This window comes from Lycorma delicatula, chromosome 12, assembly GCF_047948215.1.
Source record: "Lycorma delicatula isolate Av1 chromosome 12, ASM4794821v1, whole genome shotgun sequence".
In the NCBI taxonomy this organism is placed as follows: domain Eukaryota; kingdom Metazoa; phylum Arthropoda; class Insecta; order Hemiptera; family Fulgoridae; genus Lycorma; species Lycorma delicatula.
Window position 1 is genome coordinate 58,789,691 of NC_134466.1, and position 25,228 is coordinate 58,814,918.

Sequence of the window (25,228 nt, forward strand, 5' to 3'; positions counted from 1 at the left end):
AATTTTGATGACAAATAGTGTAAATGGTTTCTGAAATCGAGTTGATCAAATGTCTGGCCATAGTAAAGTTGAATATCGGCAAAGAACTTAATCCGGTTGTTACTGCAAATCGTTCAAACGGCCACCATATTGAAACGATGAAACATTTTGTAACGGAAATAGTCTTATGTTCTTTCCAGCTATAAAATACATGTTCATGTAAAATTTTTAGCTCTATCGGTTGATTAATTTTTGCATAAAAGAGTAACATACTCACAGAGGTAAATATATATATATATACGAGGTGCGACAATAAAGTAATGAGACTGATGTGAAAAAAAATGTTGCTTGCCGTTTTAGTCATGTTTAGTGTTATCTCCTTCAAAGTAGTTCCCCTCTGAATACACACACTTATTCCAGCGCTTCTGCCATTGATGGTAACATTTCTGGAACTCATCTTCTGTAATATCCTCCAAGACCCTCGTCACAGCTTTTTGGACATCTTGTGTTGTTTGAAAATGGTGTCCCTTGACCGCCATTTTGACTTTTGGAAATTAAAAAAAGTCGCACGGAGCGATATCTGGTGAATAAGGTGGCTGTGGTAGTACTGAAATTTGTTTTGAGGTTAAAAACTGCTGTACTGACAGAGCAGTATGGGATGGCGCATTATCGTGATGCAGAATCCAATTATCAGCAATGTTGGCACGGACACGAAGAACTCGTTTACGAAGTCTTTCTAAAATTTCTTTGTAGAAATATTGGTTAACTGTTTGTCCAGAAGGCACCCACTCTTTATGAACAATTCCCTTGGAATCGAAGAAACACACAAGCATGCATTTCACTTTGACATGCGAGCTTTTTTTGGTCTGGGTGATCGTATTGAAAAAACCAACCTTCATTACCAGTGATAACACGGCTCAACAAATCTGGATTGATTTCCATTTGCTCTAACAGATCGGCTGCCACATTTTTCCGTGTTTCTCGCTGTTGTTGTGTGAGATTTTTGGGGACCATTTTTGCACAAATCTTTCTCGTACCAAGATCTTCAGTTAATATTAGACGAACCGTTTCTCGATCGATGTTGAGTTCTTCTGCGATCATTTTCACGGATAATCTTCGATCAGATCGTACGATTTCACGCACCTTGGTCAAGTTGACATCTGTCCGTGAGGTTGATGGTCGTCCACTGCGGTCTTCATATTAAACATTCGTTCTGCCTTCACTACAAAATGTTATGCCACCGAAAAACTTGAGCTCTTGATATAACCTCCTCTCCAAAAGCCTTCTGAAGCTTACCGTAAGTTGTCGTCGCGTTTTCACCCGATTTAACGCCAAAAGAAATGGCATACCGTCGCGCAATATTTTGCGGTTTCATTTCTGTGACGAGAGACACAAACACGTGTTCACTTATTACAGCACAACTCACGACTGAGCAGTTGCATCAATGTGCCGCTTGGACTAGAAGTAGCTTATAAACCAAGGTCAAAGATGGTGTGCCTACGCAAGCTGCAGGGTTGCCACATCTTGCAAAGAAAAATCAGTCTCATTACTTTATTGTCGCACCTCGTGTATATATCACATTATCTTAAAAATAAACACAGTGGAATTTTAATTGTAAGTTATTATTTATTTATTTTTTTATTATTATTTATGATATGAATAAATTTCGTTAGGTTTAAAATTTCGTTACTATTTAAAAAATTAATTCTTCATATATATATTCTCAACAGGTCATACCAGAACAATAAAGGAATACTAAAATTGAATCCCTGGTAAAAATTAATAAAATTATCAGTAAGTAACATATCGATTGAAGTAAACAGGATGTAAGGTAATAAAATAAACAATTATTAATCTAAATGGCATTGAAAATAAAAAAAGATTCCTAAAAATATTTTATAAATTTAATTTTCAATCTATTATTTTTTTATGCTCGACCACATAATTGAAAATTCATAAAGTGTTAACATCGACCGCACATCGGGTTCCTTGAATAAATTACCCATTATCGGCGACAAAATTGACGTCAATTTATCTAACATAATTTTACGATTAGTCCAACTCGTAAATAAAATGAGAGAAATATTTTTAATAGATAAATAATTATAAAATATGTATCGCATAATAGATTCCAACTTTGTTTAAAATGTATATTAATTGAAGTTATACTAATTTAAGAGCAAAGTAAAATATACTATTATTAGAATTATTACACTTTAAATATAAATATGTGCAAAAAATGTTTCTTCCGAATTGTCAATTATTACTCATATTTAAAATCTTCATGCATTTAAATCTATCATGCGTTTCTATTTTAAATAATTATTACACAGTTTAACCACGTCTATTTTTTTAGTGTAAAATCAATTACTTTTTTTATTCTGCCAGTATATATATATATATACATATATATGGTCTACTTTCCATGAGCCAGATGCATTCAGCAACATCGTTCTTACATTAAAGTTTGCCTCCCTCTATGAATCACGAGACCTTGCCGATGGTGAGGGGGCTTGAATCCTCAATGATACAGAGAAGCTGGACCAAAGATGCAACCATATCAGAGAGATATCTGTTGAAAGCCAGACTAAGGAATGATTCCTGAAAGAGGGCATCCCAACTCCGTACGGAGAAAGACACCCACCTTGTGACGTCGCCACACCACCCCCTCCGTTACAAGCCCTGGGGGGGGGGGGGGCTTTACCGGAGGTCATCTTTAGACCCTCTAACTGACATATCTCACAGTCATCAGCCAGGCCTCGGTCGGGATGCTACCGATGTAAATGCCTTGTCAGACATTTGTATCGATAAAATACATATCAAATTTCGCCTTCACATAGGTCTCAAACGGACATCTTTACACCCAACCTAACATGATTCCCTCAAACTAACTGACCGAAAAGTCAGTTAGTTTGCGGAATCGCGAAACCCGCACCTAGTCCATATTTGACAGCACCGTTCGTGACTGTGAATGCCTCAGAAAACGATCAAGTTTAAAGTTAAATCAGTGCTACACTCATACCAATAAAAATTATGTTTTAGGCAACATAGAAATTCAGACCTACACCCAAATAAATCGACCAATTTAGATCACCTAACAGAGGGAACGCAACCTCATTGCGGTCCGCGCAGAAACCGGGGACAAACCCCGCATCCCCTCCCGGTCAGCAGGACCGGGTGCTCAATCTTCTGAGTACTGCGCAGCTGAAAGCAATGGAAAACTACAGCTGCTTTTTTTTTCAAGATAATGTAACTCTCTGCATTTTCATAGCAAAGTTGGAGGCGCCTTCCTTGGTAAAATATTCCGGAGATAAACTAGTCTCCCGTTCGGATCTCCGAGTGTACTAAGGAAAGGGTCACCAAAAAAATTCAAAAATAACATTACACGAGTCGAAGCGTGGAATGTTAAAAGTTTAAAAAGGTTAGAAGATTAGAAAACTTAAACAGGGAAATGGATAGATTAAATGTAGATGTAATAGGAATTAGCGAGGTTCGGTGGGAAGAGGAAAACTAATTTTGGTAAAGTGATTTTTGAATAATTAACACAGCTTCAAATAAAGGGCAGGCAGCAGTAGATTTTGTAATGAACAAGAAGATAGGGAAGAGAGTAAAGTATTTCAACATAGTGACAGAATCTTGTAATAAGGATAAAATTAAAACCTAAGCCGACAACGATTGTTAACGTCTATATGCCTACAAGTGCGCACGGTGATGATGAGGTAGAGTGTATATACGTAGAAATTAACAAAGCAATTAAACACAAAAAAGGGGATAAAAATATAATAACAGTTGGAGATTGGAATGCAAGCATTGGAAAAGGCAAGGAAGGAAATATTGTGGGCGAGTATGGGCTGGGCAAAAAGAATGGAAGAGGGGACCGACTTAGAGTTTTACACGAAGTATAATTAAGTAATTGTCAACACTCACTTTAAAAATCATAATAGAAGAATATACAAGTGGAAAAAGCCAGGTGATACGGCAAGGTACCAGATAGATTACATCATTGTTAAGCAAAGATTTAGAAATCAACTCGTCGACTGCAAAGCTTACTCTGGAGCAGACATTGATAGCGACTATAATTTAGTGATAATGAAATGTAGATTGGGGTTTAAAAACCTGAAGAAAAGGAGTTAGATGAATCGGTAGAATTTAGAGAAGCTTGAGGAAGAGGAGGTAAAGAAGATTTTTGAGAAGGACATCGCAAGAAGTCTGAGTAAAAAAGGTAAGGTAGAAAATGTAAAAGAAGAATGGGAAAATGCTAAAAAGGAAATTCTTAAACCAGCAGAACCGAACTTAGGCGGAACAAAGAGAACTGATGGAAAACCTTGGATATCAGAGGATGTATTGCAGCTGATGAACGTAGTATAAGAATGCTAGTGATGAAGAAAGTAAAGGGAACTATCGACAATTAAGAAATACTATAAACAGGAAGTGCAAACTAGCAAAAGAAGAGTGGATTAAAGAAAAGTGATCAGAAGTGGAAAGATCATTGGTAAAATAGACGGAGCATACAAGAAAGTTAAGAAAAATTTTGTGGTACATAAATTAAAATCTAATAATGCGTTAAACAAAGATGGTACACCGATTTATAATACGAAAGGAAAGGTCGATAGGTGGGTGGAATATATTGAATAGTTATACGAAGGAAATGAATTAGAAAATCATGTATAAAGGAAGAAAAGCAAGTCGAAGAGGATGAAAGGGGAGAAACAATACTGAGATCTGAATTTAAGAGAGCGTTAAAAGATTTGAATAGCAGAAAGGTTCCTGGAATAAATACAACTTTTAAAGAATGAATTACAAAGACTTTCTGGCTTCACCAAAAAGTCTTTATTAATTTACCAGCGTAGCCGGAAAAGTCATGTAATACTTGCCAGATTTTTTTTTTACAAATTCTATTAAAATTTGATTAGCTCGCAATTTCTGTACAAGATCGACTCGACGAGCATTTTTCAGGAGCTGGAAACATAGTCTAGGACCTATAAAATAGTTTACATGCATCCAGAATTGATTCAGTACGTACATATCATCCTTGATATGAATCATCATTGATTCATACATATCATCCTCTGAAGAATTATCTAAACAGTAGTTATCGGAGGCTAAACAGGAAAAGAGAGAGAGAGAATTGATTCAGTATGACTATCTATACTATTATACAAAGAGAAGAGGGTTTTGTTTGTTCCATATAAAGGAAAAACTACTCGATCAAACGCAACCAAATTTTTACCCGTTTTATGGCATAATTAAGTAAGTTTTTATTAGATATATTTCATCTCGAAAAATCTCTAATATATATGTAGTAGTGGAGATTTTCCGGTTGAAGTAGAAATTTTAATGAATTGAATTAATGAACCGTGAACTGTGACTCTCTATCACTGTGTGAGCTGGGTTTGAACTGAATGATTCGAATCATTTGAATAATATTACAGAAAATAATAGAATTAATTTTGCATTAAATAAATTAAAAAAATCTCTTTTTAACAATAATGGGATTCCCGTGGGGACTGCGTATAAGACTAGCATGGTGAGGTGAGGCGATCACCTTGTTTTTTATAAAGGTGGAATAGACAGGAAATGTTTTCTTAGAGAAAACCTCATCACAGTTGATTATCTTGAAACGGAATTCATCAAATTGTATTCTATATATGTGGTCAATTCTTAAGAATATACAGAATTGAATTGTAATGACAGTCATTAAACTATACGTGATGATTAATTTCCTTTGTTAATTTATACTTATGAGGAAAAAAAATGTTTTGAAATTAGGGTGTAATTTTTCTTTCATTCATCCTTAGTTTAGCGAGTTTTGTAATTTACTGAAAAAAAAGAATATCTATATTAATAATTATGTTTTAATTTTAATAACCACGCTGTAATTTGATTTTAATCATTTGTTCCCTTTTCCTACGACAATGACATTGAATTTATTTACATTATGTCCCACTATATGATTTTTAAATTCGTAGAAAAATTTTATTTAAACATTAATCTTAGTCAAGTTATTAAATTTCAATGTCATACAGAATATTTTGAAAATAATTACTATTTTTCTTTTATTTTTATAGGGTACTTGTTAAAAAAATGAATAAAATTTGACGGACAAGTTATAATTAATAAAAACGACAATGAGAATATTATTTAAATTTTATTTAATAGTTTACCAACGTCAGTCATATTAAATATATTTGTGATGACATATCAAAATAGTATTTTTTAATTAAACCTTATTTTTATAATATAATATTGTGCATTGTGTAATGTATTTGTCATTTTCCTGAAAAATTAATTACCTTTTTTCTATACAGGAAATTAATTAATGCTGCTTGATTTGATTAATTAAGTAATTTATCGAGTTTTTGATTGATGAAGCATAATTACAATACGCGCTTAAGAGTCATTCTCTAGTAATGAAACGATGAAAATTTTTTTTGAAAAAAAAATCCTAAATTTAAAGATATGAAAAATTCAAAAAACTTACAGAAATAAAAAATCTGTTTTGATTTGTTACAATATCTTTTGGATGAAGTGTACAGTGTTGATTTAATGCTAAAATCAAAGAGAAAAAAGTAGTTTTAGTTACGCGGATGGCCCGCGTAAATTGATTCCCTATCTTTCCGCTTGATATAGCATATATGACAACTTCTGAAAAGAATACCTTCCCTTTTTTGCAATTTGACTAAATTGGAATCTGAAGTTTACAGTTCAACACGCGTCCCATAAAAAAATTAACTGTGATCCTCTGAGTAATAATAAAATCTATTGATGCATAACCAGTTTGAAAAGACTGGATGTTTGTGTAAAGGGAAGAATAAGGAATCATCGAATGTCTGAAGAAAATGTTTATAATGTCACATGCCGTCTAGTTCACCCTGATTCAAACTTGTCATTGTATGAATAATGTTGTTAGGTATCATCCCAGTAGATCAATGACTATCTTCATAACCGCATTTTAACCTGAATCCACGGAATTTGACACTTCAAACATTGTTATTTCATTATCAATCAAAATCCAGCATATATCTGAAGACACATGTATCAAATCTCCCTTAAAATAGGGTTCGATAATGAGAACAATAAATTTTTTGTACAGAACTCAGAAACTACACTCACCTGATATAGATCGCTCCACAGATGAACAAATAATCACATGAATTTTCCCTGTCTAGTAACACTAGTAACCGTTGGCTAGGCGAACAAGAATGGTCATTTCATAAGCAGTCAACACACATGCATGAAGTTTTATGCGCTTGAGAAGAACCTACACAATTGTCAATAGCAGTATCCCCAGTTCTAAATATGCACAAATTGATTTAGCCGAGCTTCTCTGAAATCGTTTCTTACTTGATCCACAACTTCCTCGAAGACAATAGGTTTACCAGCATCTTTTTTGTGGATTACACTTCCTGTATCCTTATACTACTGATACCAACATTTAATAGAAACATAATGATGAGGATCATGGCCGTACCCTATACAAGAATATCTACAAACAATAATAATAGATGCTTTTCACAAAATCATAGTACGTACTTTGCTTTCTCCTGCACAGTAGCCATTGTTCAACTGACAGTCCACAGTTGTTACATCCTGCCGAGTTCATTTATGGTCATCAATAACTATTGTACCTACACTATTATTTAAAAAATCAGCGCACACTACATTATTTTATTCATTTTTTATTAACTCCTAAAATTCACTGAATAATTTTTATTCCCTCTGTATAACATTCAAAGATCATAATCATCATAAAAAATGCACCTATGATGAAAAATATAAAACCAGTTGTTTCAAATTTATTTTTTAATAACCAATTAAATCAGAGATAATGTTTCATAAATCAATGCTTTCAATCGTTTTTGCAGCCATCTTCAGTGACTGACGCTGTTGTTTCTCATTATGACATCAGTTAATGTTACTGGAGTTAGAATGTGGTCAACAAGTGTTACATTTGGTTTAAGTCAACTATTTATTATTATAAATTTGTTCATTTCATAATGTTGAAATGTCATAAAATGTGATCCTTTTTTGTACATATACAGAATATCCAAGTTGTTAATTTGATCATTGATTTCATTCCATATTATGATTAGCAAATGCTGATTCTGTGTTATGTTTATATGCTAAGTGCTTTTTGCTAACTGCTTTTATATGTTTATTATACATTTGCTTAAAGGAGCACAGCCTGTTTGATGTAGAACACTGTACAATTTGTATATTGCTGTAGCATAGTATTTGTTTATCGATTACTTTTTTTATGAGATGATTTACACTATTTTTCACACTGATAGCTACATTATTCCCAACTTTGTTTTTCCATGCTAATTTCTCAAAATTTGTTATTTACCTGTTTTTTGTTTTAGTTATGCTTTGTTTACTTTTATAAATGGTTATTTTATCAGGAATTAATAAATAAATATAATATTATATCTATTTGTGTATGAACAAACACTTCAAATCTCATACTCATCCTGTAGTTTATCACACGTTTTAAAAGCTCGAAAAAATAACAACATACAGTCAAAAAACTTGAATCAAATTAAATTAATTGGACAGAGAACTTCACATCAATGGTCAGAGATCAATTAATTAAAGGATTATCGTAAAAGTTTTTTTTTATTTTCTTAAAGGATCTCTCATAACTGCAGCACAGGGAATGGTACTTTCAGTAAAAGAAAACATTATTTAAGTACTGAAGAAACAAACAAAATGAAAATTCATGAGCAAAGTTTTTAATTTTTTTCTAACGTGTACACTTTGCAATTTGTTGTTCAATTAGTGAACAATAAGCAATCCATCCCCGTAACCCAATGAGGTAAGGATGATATATATGACATATAAATGAGGTGTAATCTTGTATAATCTATTTATTCTATTTTATAGTTTTTTCTACTGTAAAAAAAAATAAGGAAAATGAAATTTAATCCAGCGAGTTATAGAATAAAAGTATGCTCGCTCAGTAAGAAAAAGTAATTTGAATATCAAGTTTAAAAGTACTCTCACTAATGAAGTACAGAAAGATTTAATGAGAAACTGGAGGAATTGTGCTGCATCAAAATATAGTTCAAATTACTGTAACAAATGTAAATGTAAAAACATGAACAAGTAGAAAGATGAAAGAAAAATAGAAGATTTTTTTCATTCCTGATGCTCTGCACTATATTTTTAGTGATGAGTTAGAACCATATATACTCTTTTTACAGTAAAAAATTACAAGGGCAATCATGTTTTATTTTAGCATTTTCAATTAACTGATTAAATTTCATTTCAATACTGAAATTTTTATTTAAAAAAAAAAAAAAAAAGAAGAACTATAAGTACCTTAACATTGTTTTACAGAGCGATTCACAAAGAATTTAACAAATTATCAGGACATACTCTACTAGTAAAATTAAAGAAAGTTCATAAAAACATAGATTCAGAAATTCCTTGATAACGAGTGTCAGCTGGCAAAAGATTTCACCCAGATTTTTACACTTTTGGTAAAATTAAGCCAGACTATAATCCTTGGAACCCAAATTATGAGATGATTTATATGAAATCTGAGCTTAAGATTAAAAAATAGATCTCAGATCTGTATTTTTAGTAGCTTTTGAGAAATCCTGACAAAAAAGACAAAAGATTATGTAGAAAAAACCCAGAATTTTATGTTTGGTGTAAAATAACTTTGTTAATTGGTTAATAAATAAAAGTTTTAAAGAGAACTTGTAGAAAATTTGATTCAGAGTAAAGTGGTATGAATAAAGTCTATAAAAAGTAAATTCAAACATAAGAATTTTGAAGTTTGTTAAAAACAAAACAAAATATTTTTTTTTTTTTAAATATGGCAGATTTTAATTGAGTATTTAACGAAACAAAATGTTCATTATTACAAAAATGTAATATAAACGTATTACTGTAATATTGTAATAATGTTATTATATTTTATTTCTTTTCATTGTAAAATGTTTAATTTATTTTAAAGATTTTTTTTTAATTTTTTTTTTTATTTATTTTAGTACAGAAAAAACATATATCAAAAAAGAATATAACTGTTTTTATATAATTGCTTTTGATATTACATCATCATTAATGATAACTCATTTGTATAAATGTAATTCTATTCACGTTTAGTTTTGTAACAGTTAATTAAGCTATTATCAATTACTGTTAATAAATTGGTAACTTCTAGTAAATTATTATAATTTGATGTCAATAACATGATATTTTTTTTAGTAACGCAATTAATTTTATAAATATGAAACAAATTATGTTAAGTTAAATTCTTGCAAAACACATGTAAATTAGTTTAAAATTAGGAATCTTTTTAACATTCAGTATACTAAACCTATTTCAAAATTTATTTATCTTCATAAACTAAATCTGTTATTCATACCTACAAAGGAAAATGACTAACTAAATGTAATTTCTTTAATTTATTGTTCAAAATTTGTGCATATTGTGAAACTCTTAAGTAATTATTTTTATGCTGTTCTATTTTAAAATTATGGGTTTTTAAATCTAATATAGGAGAATTCTGGATAATTCATCATATTAATAATTAACTATTTAATAATATTGGAACAAACAATTCAATTTTGTAATTTTAAACTTTTATGTTAATTTTATTTTTACCTTCGGGCTATTTCTGGTAAATTTCCAATAAAATGTTTTAACAACATGCTCATACAGTGTCAAAAAGCAGGAAGAGAAAATTTAGTTCTATATGTAAGTCCATTATTACTTTGTAATTTGATATAATTGATATTATCTACAATAATACACACCACACTCTGGCCTGCTACTCTTAGTCAAGTAGCAAGTTAGAATTGTGATAAGTAAAAGGTAATTTTAAAGTACAAACCGAATCTTATTTTGATTACTTTAAATTCTATATTAGTATCTATACTTTATCTGTTTTATTACTGAAGGAATACAATATTAACTTGATTAACCCTTCTCCCTCCCATAAAAAATAAGCATTACATTACGTTGGAGATCCAAAATAATTTTAAAAAATGTTTAAACCTTAACAAAATAACAATATATGACAATATACGAAATACAACATTAAATGATATAGGAAATAAAATTATAGTGTATAACACTAATTTATTTTACCTTAATAATTTTTACAACTTGACGAGTTGGTCAAGTGGTTAAACCTGTCATCGCAAAATCATTTGATTTTTGAAGTCAAAAGTTCTAAGGTACGATTCCTTGTAAAGGCAGTTGCTTTTATATGGATATGAATGCTAACTGTAGATACTGGTGTTCTTTGGTGGTTGGGTTTTAGTTATCAAATGTTTCACGAATGGTCGATCTGATTCTGTTCCAGACTACATGTTTACCAGTACATTTATAGCTATGTCAGACCTAGCAAGCCGGTAAAAGTAATTTATTTGCCTATACACACCCACCCAGATCTGGGAACATCAGTATTATATACATCAGATACGCAGATATACATCTGCAGTGTCAGGCCTAACAAGCCAATAGCACTAGTTGCATTTGTCTATATACACGCACCAGATCCAGGGCAGAAGCTGGAAAAATAATTGGAGAAATGTATGTATATATATATATATATATAATAACTTTTACATTAACTAAAAAACTTGACAAATAGAAGCCCAAAAAGTTTAAGCAAGAAAGTTCAATGAAAAAGCTTCTGGCTACAGTTTTTTAGGAGCCCAAAAACATATTGCCGATTGAATTCCTTGAACTTGGAAGAACTGTTAATGCCGGTACATACAGTAAAACACTTTCAAAACTTAGATGTTCAATTAAAAAAAAAATGCACAGGAAGCTAACTGACAGTATTTTGTTTCTTCACAATAACGCATGACCTCACATGGCAAACAAATCCACTGAACAACTGTGATGATTCAGTTGGGAAATCTTCAAACATCTGCCTTACAATCTGGATCTTGCACAGAGTGATTTTTACCTTTTGCTCCATTTAAAACAATGGCTTGCATCTCAGAAGTTTAAAGATGATTATAAATTGCAAAACAGAGTAATTAATTAATTTAGATCACAAGCAGGACAATTCTTCAGTAACGGAATAATGAAGCTGATAAGCCGATATCAAAACTGTACCATAGTGAATGGCAATATGTAGAAAAATAGTATATATATATATATATATATATATATATAAAACTCAACCCATCAATCACTCATCCATGAAATTTCAAAAGTCAAGCTTACTCCCCTACTCGTTACTGAAATGGACTCGTCCAACATCTGAACATCGCGGCGACGCAGTATAACACTACCGATAGTAACAACAATGCAATCATAACGTTCAGTGTATTGCTAGAGACAAGATGGTGTTTGGTGTAGATGAACGGGTTTTCATTGTTGAGTCGTACTTCAGTACGAAATCAGCGGTAGCAGTGCAACATTTATTTCGCCATAAGTACCCAGATAAACCGGCTCCTAACAAAATATCAGTATTAAGGTTAGTCGCAAAATTTAGAGAGACCGGTTCTGTTAATAACAAGGAACACAAAAGATCTGCGTCAGTGTTGAATACAGATACAGTCACTGAAATCAAAGACCGATTACTTGCCTCGCCAAATAAATCGATCAGACGTTTGTCTGCTGAAATTAATTTGTCTAAATCAACCGTTCATCGGGCGACCAAACGATTACAATTACGACCTTATCGCATTCAAACGGTTCATCGACTTCTTGAGCCTGACAAAGAAAACCGGCTACAATATTGTCAACGGTTTCGTCGATTTCTGCGCGAGGGAATTAACGTTATGGATTTGTTATTTTTCACAGATGAAGCACGGTTTCATTTGGATGGCTACGTAAAAAGCCAAAACAGTAGAATTTGGAGCGCTGAAAATCCCCACGTTTATCACGAAAAACAATTACACTTGCAGAAGTCGGGCGTGTAGTGCGCGATATCGCGGAAGAAAATAATCGGTCCTATTTTTTTCGAGTACACCATTAATGCAGAACGATATCAGGATATTTTATTTCAGTTCATCGCTCTCTTGGAAGAGGAAGACAGACACTGCCGGCTACAACATGACGGTGCGACATCGCACTACGCATGTTCAACTTCTGATTTCGTTGAGGAATTCTTTGGTAATCGTGTTATCGGTCGAGGCTTGTGGACACCAAGATCTCCAGATTTGTTGCGGCGGATTTTTTTCTACGGGGTTACCTCAAAGAAAAAGCCTACAGCAACAAACCACGAACACTTGAACAATTCAAAGTCAATATTGAACAAGCTGTATTAAATATCCAGCCACAAACTTTGAAAAAAGTTGCAAGAAACACTGTAAAAAGAATTGACACTTGTATTCAAGAAGATGACGGCCACTTCCAACATTTACTCTAAATGTAAGGTAATAATAAAAATTACATTTACATATGCCTTTTTATTATTTCAATACCTACCAATATAAGGTTAGGTGCGTTTTATATGGGGCACCCTGTATATATAAGTTTGTTTTGTTATAATAAAGTTTTTTCTACTGCGCTTATTTCTATTTTTATATCAAAACAGCCTTTACTTAAAAAAACATGCCTAAGAGTAAGTTATTGATAAAATGACCATTCAAATGCCTTGATAGACAATTCGATCAGTGATTAATGGCAGCTTTTACCTACACTTACGCTTTTTTCTCCAACTAGGACACCTTTACTATTCTGACAGTAATATAAAGTGACTAGTTACAAATATGAAATGCTGGAAAAATAGGTGATATAAAGGAAAATTGCAAACTAATGAAGCTGACGTTTAAAAGAGTTTGAGTTAAGTCAAGACAACCCTAAAAGAAATGGAAATAACTATACAATAATCAATTTGTCATGACAGTCTATCAATAAACTGATATTAGACTAACAACACTTCAAAGGATTAGATCGATAAAAAAAATGAGATAGGACTGAGAGATAAGAATAAGTAAAGGAACTTTGTGCTGGAATTCATGACCTAATCAAGGGCTGAAATTAAAAAAAAATAAATGAAATTATAAAAACTATGTAATAAATCTTAGAGTATATTTATTAAATATTTCCTCACGGGAAACGTTTCTCATATAATAATCATTACTATTTTTAATATTGCAAAAAAAAATGGAAAAAGTGATTATAAAAATTTATAAAAAAATTTAATTATTCAACTATAAAAAAATTGGATAAGATTAAATATTTAATACAAAATTAATAAATATTTACATAAAAATCATAACTTTAATAATATTGATAATAAATACAGCAAAATTATGTTAAAATTAAGATCAAATAATGAGAATATGACTACAGTATAACCCAAATTATTCGGAACCCATTCAATAAGCATCCACTTTATTCAATTGATCTTAAGGAATATTTTTTAAAAAATACACAATTAATTTTTTACAAAGTATCACAACCCAATTTCTTTCATAATTTTGACCTAATTTAATTTCGAAATGGAATAATATTATGAATTTAATTTATCTGTAAATTAAAAAGAGTAACAACAGCACAGTAAATTTGCCTATCCTTTATTCAAAAAAAAATGTGAGTAGATATACTGACTACTTTATATCTATTTTCTTCAAAAAAATGTTACCATAAACAAACTTAAATTAACTAACTATTAATAGATATAAGCCAATTTCCAATAAGTTTTTGTAATCAAGCACATTGTAATTTAAACATGCTATCTTACATTTCTGGATTAAAACCACAACTTGTCGCATCTGCTCTGAAAAAGTAAGGTTATATTGAATTGTAAAATGTAAAATTTTCATAAATTAAATTAACAACAATTCATAAACAACATACATACAAAAAAAAAATCTGTAACTATCCTGTAATTTAATATGACCGGAAAAAACATTCAATTTATTTTATCCAGAAAAATTATAAATATCTTTTTAATGATACTTTATGTATTGAATACAATTTTTCCAGGTTATACTGCAGATTTATAAACAAATATCACAAGTGAATTATGATCCCTCTCTAACTTCTTTATGATTTCTATTAAGAAATTTTTTTTATAGAATTCTACAACAAAATAACAAAAAAAATCAGAGATTAAAAATGTTATGAAAATTGATTTGAAAATTTTCCTGTTAACTAGGAAAACATGGAAAGAGAAATGAAAGAATTATCAATTTATAATCTTTTGGTTCGGATTAATCATTTTAATCAATTAAAAAGAAAGATACACTTGAAGAAGAACCAGTTTTAATACTGACTTATATAATGCAGAAATTAGATATCGATAATAAAAAAACAACACCTTAATCAATAACCGATAAAGAATAAAATATGCACAACAAGCCACTAATAACAGATGAGAAATGACACTGAAGCAACTAATATTTCCTTCAGTTCAAGAATTGCTTGATAAAACATAAACACCAATTTAAAGCACAAAAAAACTTCAGTTTATTGCATGTTAAATCTTAATTTTATATAAGTCATATTTTACATAAATTTATTTTTTTTAAATATATAATCTCTAACTTTTGACGGTTTAAGTAATTAAAGAATATTTATGATAAAATTCATTATTAATTAATATCATCATATGTAGTCAGATTTCTACAGCCAGTTGAATACAAACTTATTCAATGTTTTCAGAAATACTAGTTTTTTTTTTTTAAACTATTCAGGTACCTTTTAATATTTTTAATATAATAAAACCAAATTTATCCAATTATTCAAAAATTTATAGAATTTTAAATTGTTTACAATCCATCAAACTTATGATTAAAATAAAGATATTTTTGTTAAATAATACCAAAATATAAACAGGTCATCTAGATGGTGGTATTCTATCTTAATTTATTATGGCAGCAGCCATAATAAAAAAAAAATGTGCATAAGATATAATAATGAAATTATAATTGAATGTAAATATATTTTGATTATAAAATAACCATCGCATTGGTGTTATTAGTATTGCAATCTGGATTACTTTTCTTATACCACAATTATGTTCAAACTACTGGTAGTAACTATAGAATAAAACAGATTTAATGAAGATCAAATACCTTTGAGACTGCTGATCATGGAAATCTATCTCTTCATGCCTCATGAAAAATAATATTTCAGAATTTTTTAACAAAAAAAAACAAATTCTTACTTTTAAAGAAATATTTAAAAACTTTTATATAAAATATATATTTTGTTTTTTAATTACAAATAATAACAGAAACCTTTATATTTCAGAATCTTTCAAAAAAATAATTTTTCTATAAGCAAATACTACTGAAAACCCTTCATAACATTTAAAAAAATTAATTTAATTTTATAACATGACACACATAAAAATAAAATTAAGATTTAAATAAATGAATCTGATCTAAAATAAAAAGAATATAAACTTAAAAAATTAGCTACGTATATAAATAAGAATTCTAAGGTAATATAAAAGCAAGTTACAGTAATAAAAAGGTAATATAATAGTCGATATATAATAAAAATGTTATAATTAAAAATTAAAAGTAAGAAGTAATCAAATTTATAAAATTATATAAATCAAAAATTAAAAAATGTAATTCATTAATTATAGTACTCAAAAATTACATAAAAATGGAATTTTAATCCATTCCCTTGATGAGTATAGCTTGTTGACATACATCCTCTCCCTCTGATAAATCTTCCTTATCATTGTAATACACCCACATCTACTTTGTGATTCAAATTGCCAAAATATTTTAAATAAATTTTTACAATTTATGAGTTATAATTACTACACCACTAGATGTCAAAAATAATTTGAATGATATATTTTATTGGTATTCTCGGTTTTATTTATTTTAATTTGAGGGGTTTATAAGTAAATGTTTTCGAACAATATTACATTTTAGAAATTTGTAGAACTTCCTTAAAAATTTCTAGAACATTTTGGAACATTCTAGATCATTTTTGAATAGTTTTGATCATTTTGAATTTTGGAACAAGAAGGAAAGATAGAATATTGATTGCAGGTAAGCAATGAATTAATCTACATTGTTGCACTCTGTTGTATTATATTTTGAAAGCTGCATTTATTTGAATGTTTATTGTACATTTGTACATATTTATACAGCTGCATTACTTATTTATATACTTCTTTCTTTTTCTTGTTTAGCCTCCGGAAATTATCAGGTATTACTTCAGTGGATGAATGAGGATGATACGTCAGGCAAGCTAGGCGAGAGCAAACCGTGATCACCAAGGCGATTTGCATAGCAACTTACTTCTATAATGTACATTTTTATGCGTATATATGTATTTGTATTAATAATATAATTATATTATAGATTAATTAATTAAATGTATTAAAAAATTAAATTAGATTTTACATATTTTTATAGTTGCATAAGTCTTTGTATATAGTATTTTCATATAGTTGCATTAGTTATTGTACCATAAATTGTTTAAAAGCTTAAAATACAAGTTCCTTCTTCAAATGCCTCATGTTTTCATCAAACCATACTATTGTACGGTAAAAACTGGCTAGATTTGAAAATCTGAATTCAAATACGTCTAATAAAAAAGATTTATTTGTATATTTATTACAACCTAAATTATAATATTCTAACATTTCTACATTATTTAATAGTAAAATAAAAATTACAAAACACACTACAATAATAATTTGTTAAAAATGAAAAAGAACAACTAAATATAGCAATATATTTTCATATAATTGTTATTAGTATTATTATTATTTACAACTATATAGAAAAATTATAATTAAAAAATACTTAGATTAGTAAAAATATGTTATTGTTCAATTTTTGATTGTTGATCTCTTGTTTATTTAAGTGCATATAATGGAACATCACAATGTGTATAACCAGCTAATTTACTTTCTACATATGTAGAACTAAAAATAAATATTCTTATGCCGGTTGAATATTAACTAAACTATACGTCTTAAATGCGAAATCACCATGAGGAAAGCCTCACACCTAGACGAAAAAAGTACTAAAAGAATATCTACTAATATATAATCTCAGATCATGAATCAATTTCTATATAAACTGCTACAATTAATTTTTCAAAATACCTTAATTTTTCTACCAATTATGAACAAGTTTTTAACAGACAACTTTTAAAAAAACTACGATTCTGATACCGTTTTATTACTTTTTTTTTAAACTTAAATAAAAAATTTATTTCACAATACATACTATTAAAAATATTATATAAAGTGTTCAAATAAAACATAAAATTAAATTTAGAAAAACACACAAAAAAAATTCAAATATTAATATTTTTTTAAAAATTAAAAAAAATAATGTTAAAATAACTGTCTATGATTCTGTACCCATTTCCATTCTTTTTAAACTGAAATGACCATAACAATTTCAAAATTTGTAAAGATAATATAGTTTTCTCCAATATTAATATGCACACATGTTATCTATAAGCCATTCCCATCACTTCACCCGGTAAGATAATATTCTGTGCCAAGTCATGACTTAGGGTAGTTATGACACTGTTTTTGTTTGTGGCAATTAACCAAGCTTACATGAATTTACAATGGTTTAATATGATGAACCGAAATTAAATCGGTTAATAATTCCACAATGAGTTATGATTTCAAATACATGGAAACCATTAACATGATAATCGAATGATATTAATAAACGGCATATTCTGCAGAAAGAAAAGTTTAATGATAATGAACAAACAAATAAAAGTTTCGAAACATTGTGATTTCACGATTTAAAATTAAAAATGCGTGGTTTGAAAACCACGTCAAACAAACTAAAAAATATGTCCTTTTGTAGCATTTTGATCCTGTTGTAACCAACTGAATAGGATTTTCTACACATTAAAAATACCCAACCAGGCATGTATAGATTAGAGCTCTTATCTACCCAAATTTTGCATTTACAGTGTCATGAAAAAATAGCATAAAATTGGGGGAACCTTGGCCGAAATAGTTGAAATTAATGAGGAAAAAATTGGCAAATGAGAGTGTTATCAGATAAAAATAATTAGAAGGAATTGCAACACTTGTTTTCTGTGTGCTGGTATCAAATCACATGACAAAGTTATTACTTAAATATTATCATGAAACATACTGAAATCGGCACCACAATAATTAATCACTGTTCACCTAAATACAAAAAGTTTCATCTGTGTGACATTCAATCAAACATAACTTTGTTATTCAGACAGTACTGCTTATATGCCAACTACTGCAGTTATATTGAAGAAAACATCTTAATTTGGTAAAAAAAAAAAAAAAAAAAAAAAAAAAAAAAACTGGAAAATTGATTTAATATGCACTTCACTGAATTTATATTCAAAATGAAAATCCCCGACCATGATGCTAATATACATAACATTTTTACTGCAACTTCTAAACTATCAAATGACTACTGCACAGCAATAACAGAAGGGGATTTGACTGACTAATAGTAACTATAATTTTGTTATTATGCAATTCCAATTTCAAAAGAATCAAAAGCAGATACATAATAATGAAAAATATTCATTAACAGTAAATAAACTATCAGGAATGTAATGTGGTTTTAATAATGGGTCAAAAGCTTGATGCTATTTTCCTGTATTGGTAATAATTATATTTATCAGTACTAATTGTCGCAATAATACAAATTCTACTTATAAATCAAATCTATCCAAGACCTCTCAAAATACAGGTTGTGTTATATACCCGGATTACTACTTCATAAAAATTCAAAACCTTAACTTTATTTTACAATAATAAATACATAATTAAAAGTCATTAAAATTAGAAAATAAATGACAAACAATATATAAAATGTGCACACTGAAATCATAATATATAATAATTTAATTAATGGTAATAAAAATATTAATTAAATTTGCAATTTGTAAAAAGAAAGAAAAAATAAACCAAATGAAGATTATTTATAAAAGGCAAGTGGAATTATAATTCATGAATGCGTAATGGCTAACAATTGCATAGTGGTCATCTAAGATCATGCTGATTCAACTTCATCTCTGTACTCTTCTTGTTTTTATAAATAGAATTATACACAAGATTGTCAAAGCATATCACTGGAAAAAACCAAGAAAAAGTAAATAATAAACGTGATTTTGGATGACATTAAACATGTCAATTATAAAAGTTAAACGGTAAGTAACTTAACACTAAATTATAATATACATGAAAGTTATTTAATAATTAAAAGATATTTACATCAGTTCTGCTTCTAATGCTGGAGACTTTCCACATAAATACACAAACAATTCCTTCTTCTTACTCGTAGCCAAATTTCATGTCGTAAAAACATTACTACAATTTTCGTAAGCGTTTAAATTACATGATAACATAAAATCCTGTCAAACATGTAATCTGAAGACTGATCTGATTAATAATGCAAGGAAAAATTTTTTCACCAACAGAAATTTATATGCGACTAAGGAAAATATTATTTCCTAATTAGATATGATCAATAATAAACCACTAGTGAAATTTGTTTCCCACATTTAGATCTTCTACTTCTTTCATTACAGCTTACCAAATTTTAATATATCCTTTCAAACAAAACTTTATACATATTATACCAAAATTCAATTAAATGGCAAAAAAGGATCTTGAAAGATGTATATATCTAGCAAAATGACTTATGGCTAACCTAAATAATATAATCATAGACTTCCGAGGTGGGAGTGGCGCAGGCACGCAGACTCTTTGGGAGAGCGGCCGTGTCCGAACACGGCCATCTCCGGTACATCTGCCGAGAGGATCCTACTCCACAGGGTATAAGAAAATGGCCTCATACCGTATTAGATGAACCACCGTGAAGAGGCGGTACGGGAATCAAAAAATGACAAACCAGGCTTAGAAGCCTCTATATCGCGAAACCTGTAAATGGAAACCGCACAAAAATTACGGCAACGAAAGTGACCATTTTCCCAATTAAATTCTGTTAAAACTATAAAAACCTAGACAACATCCCAACTGTCCCACGAAGAGACCACAATTTAATTCAGTCAGTATATACAACTTCCTCTGAAGAAGGGGACGCATTGCTTACTCAAAATAAAAAATAAGTATATTTTTAAATGAATTTTATTATTTTTTGAGTTATTTTATTTTGATTTAAAGTAAAGAACGATTACACAAAAATAAACCAAAAAATGCAAAAATTGAGAAAGTTAATATATAATCTAACAGTTTTCATCCCAACACAATACAATTTTTTTTTTAAATTAATTTTTCAAAATACTAATTTACTTTTTCCCCTCATATTTAGTATTTTCACAGAGATCTTTGCTTCATCAAAATGTTTTGAAGAAATAAAATAAAATAAAAAAATAACTGAAATTTATGTTTACTATTATTTTTAACATCATTTTTAATGTTTACGATAAATTTTGAATTTAATTTTCACATTCTGTAAAGCAGAAATTTGTAAACATATTAAATATTGAAGAAAATCATAACTGGATAAATGAATCTAAAAAAATGAGAAAGTACATCTTCAACAAAAAAAAAAAGTAAGAACAACAAAATGAGACTGCTAAGTGTGAGTAAAAGAAGACCTTCTGTAATCCAATAATACTTTAATATTTTTCCTTTAATTTTTCAACTTTTTTCTTGAATACTTTGAAAATTATAATTAAAATACCCCAAAAATATCATTATGCTATAAAGATTCATCAATAAGCAACATTAACAAAAAATAAAGATTTTTTTTTTAAATCTTCAAATGGTTTAAACATTTAAAAATTTTCCACTGAATGTATGTAGGAAAAATTTATAACACGATTACTGGAGAAATTTTTACGCAAAATGAAAAATTAATTATGAAAATCATTCTACTCAGTAAGTTTTGACATTTAACATATGACTGTTAAAAGTCTATAAAACAAAAAAGAAGAAAAATGTATAAAATTCATAGAGTTTAATCAAGACAGATGAAAACTATAAACAGACAGCCAGATCTAAAATCCTTAAATGGTGTTATATGCTTTATGATAAATTGCCTTATAAATAAATTACAGTAATTCACAGCAATTACTCGATCCGACTTGAATTTTGTTTGTCATAGTTAAATATACCGTAGTAGATATGCTTAGGATCAGGAAAACACAAGAGCTAAGTATAGAAAAGCAGGTTTAGCCAGCACCTAAGCAGGTCACTATAACCCAAAAATTTTATTGTTAACTGAATACAACACTGTTAACGCAGTGCAAACTTTGACCATGCACATGTCACTTGCTATCCAAAGCTATTTTCTGATGTTTTAGTTCTTGTGTTTTTCTGATCCTAAACATATCTATTATGATACATAAAAAAAGCTAGTAAAGTATTCCATACTTCCCTGGTTATGCCAGAAAGTTCTTGCAATTCAATCATTAATAAAAGTCTTATTATTATTTTCATAATAAATGTTTAAATACAAGTAAGAAAAACAAGTTTTCTGAATTTTTTAAATTTTGGGCACCCCCTTTTATTAATGGGACTTTTTGAATGATTATAATGATTACCAAAATAAGATAAGGATCAAAATTTCCAAATTTAATATAAAAAAACTTTTGATTTTGTTGTTGGGCTCCCTTACATTGTAGGAACAATTTGGTAAGATTTTTTTTTTTTTTACAAAGTAATCCCGAACAAAAATAATCAATTTAGAAATATTGAAAAAAAAGTATATTGAAAAAAGTAAAACTGTTATATTAATAAAAATAAAAATATTACTTCTCATTTTAAGTCCACAGTTTACTACAGAAGCCAAAACTACTTATTTTAATTACCCTTAAAATGATAAAGAAACATAAGAGAATAGATTTTTCTTAATAATAAAAATTAAGAGTAAGAATTAAAAAACAAAAAAAAAAAACAGAATATTATATTTTTTAGGAATGGGGAATATATTAAAAAAAAAATCTTTCTAAAAAATGTTCACATGTAACAACAGTTAAGCATAACAAATCTACTTTTGTAAAATTTTCTCTAAATCTAAACCTCCCCTTCAAAAAAGACTAAAATAAGATAATGAAAAATTTGAAAACTTTTTTGCATTTTAGGTCTGGAGTTTATAATTTTTAATTTCTGTACATCATATTTATCTTATCGGACATAGAACATTGTGATGACTCCCCCTATAAATTAATTAATGCCAATCGTTTATCATTAGTTTAACATTTTTATATATCACAATTTAGTGAATGGACTCCTCCACTGACTAACAGTTTTAACATTGGTTAAGTGCATGTACATATTCCCTTTCATTTTGAAGTATCAAAGTCATAAAACACAATTTTTCAGCTCATCAATATTTCTTAACTGCACGGAAGGGAATATTTTCTTTGATTACAAACCCTAAAGGGTGTTGTCACAGGTTGTTAAGCCTGACAACAACTGAATTTCAGAATACCTACAGATCCATCCTCCCTCAGAATGTTCATTTCAAAAATCCCTTACTGACTGAACATATTAAATTGGAGCTCCATCTTGCTGTAAAAGGACAGTTAATTCAATAACGATGATCGATTGAAGCTGAGGAATAAAAAAATATTCAAGCACCTTTAAGTATGAAACACTTCCTTCAAAAAGAATGCTCCTATTAAATGCGTTTCAAATGAAATTTGAAAATTATAATTCAAAAAAATTATTTTATTTTTTAACTGTAAATTCCATTTATGTCATTAGTATAAGTGAATAAAAATTGGAAAGGAAGAGAATAAGGTAAATAAGATCTGACAACAACCAGTGAGTTCTACACAAATGACCTATTCAGGAATCAAGGATCATGGATAGTAGTGTCTGAGAATGGTGATTCTGACGGACTGTTACTAAAGTGACCGGTTCCTTTAGAAATCAATAAATATATGATTATTCACCCCTCTACAATTCACTTGTATAAACCGAATTTAAAAATCTATTAAAAAATAATGCAACAGAAGATACACTACAGTCATCTATACATCATTGCAGTTAAAATAGCTTCTATAGCAAGCTTCTATAGCAATCATTACAATTATCCTATAACAGTAAAAAAACACCAATAACATCATTCACATTTCATGGCTTCGATTTCATTACAGCACATTTTCAATATAATATGTAACTGTGAAGGGTGTAAAGCAGAGTAAAATTCCAATGATAAATCATGTTCAATAAATCCATTCCTGTAATCACAAAGTTAAAAATTTTGAGTAGTTCATGGTGTGCTCTTGGTTATTTTTAATGGATAACGACCAACAGAAGCCAGTGCTACTTAAAATGTAAATAATTTTTCTTAAAAACACACAAAACCATAACTACAAAGCTTTGACACAGCCATTAGAAATAGTTGAAATTATTAATGGATTTTTTTTTGTTTTTTTTTTCAATAATTGAATTCCCAATTTTAAAAAAAATAATAAATACCTAAAATGGGGTAGTCATAGATGATCGGGAATAGGTTATTTAAAGTTTCCAACTCAAGAAGCCATAAAAAAAAAACTTGTGTCTGTAATTTATATTTAACTATTCCTATAGAAAAAGTACATCATCATTTTATTTTGCATATGCACACATATATATTTTTATCAACTAACATCAGCATTTTTAACCACTGACCTTATTGAAGAAGTTATGCATAAAAATACAATTTTACTAGGAAAATGTTTTATTTTTAAATCACTTACGCTTTTGCTTCAGCAAATTATTTTAAAATTTTTGTCTAATATAAAAAGATGCAATTAATAAACACTTACATGTTATCAGAGCATTATAAGGCAGCGTTTAACTTAGTTGTACTTATTGAATGGTTACATTTGAAGAACACTAAACAAATCCATTCCTTCCATGAGTCGGTTGCATTTGCCTGACAAGATTATGACTCTCTTGTCTTAATTCATATGATTTACGAGCATCCTACAAAATAAAAAATAAATGATATTATTTATTTATATAATAACAACAATTTGATGATCGGTAATAATTACTCATATTATGATAGATTATAATGAATTTTGTAGTGTATGAAAAATGCCTGACCAGGGCTAAAACCCAGATCCACCCTCCCCCTGATTGAGAGGCGGAAATGCCACACTCTGCTATGGAGATCGACAGAATGATGATATTTATATATATATATATATATATATGTATATATATAGGTGTAATGTTAAGGATCTTTTAACTTTTCTCCAAAATAGCAATTTTAACAAAAGTCAGAGTGATTCTTTGCAAAGTGCACCTGAATACATCTGGAACAAACAGGAGAAATCTGTAACTGAATCTAAACAAACTTTACAACTTCATCTAACAACAAGTCATTTTCCACTATCAGATCCCACTACATACAAAGGTGACCCT

General features: G+C 29.1%; 1 protein-coding gene across 1 annotated transcript in view; it reads right to left on the minus strand.

Moving 5' to 3' along the window:
- Window positions 1-13,969: 13,969 nt before the first annotated feature.
- The window catches only part of pck (Claudin superfamily protein pickel), a 43,112-nt gene continuing 31,853 nt past the window's right edge, over window positions 13,970-25,228 (minus strand). Inside the window, exons 6-7 of the mRNA XM_075380535.1 lie at window positions 24,625-24,784; window positions 13,970-19,971 (exon numbers count right to left, since the gene is read on the minus strand). Of these exons, the coding sequence (XP_075236650.1) occupies window positions 24,695-24,784 (90 nt within the window). The 3' untranslated portion in view covers window positions 13,970-19,971; window positions 24,625-24,694. The remainder of the gene's footprint in view (window positions 19,972-24,624; window positions 24,785-25,228) is intronic.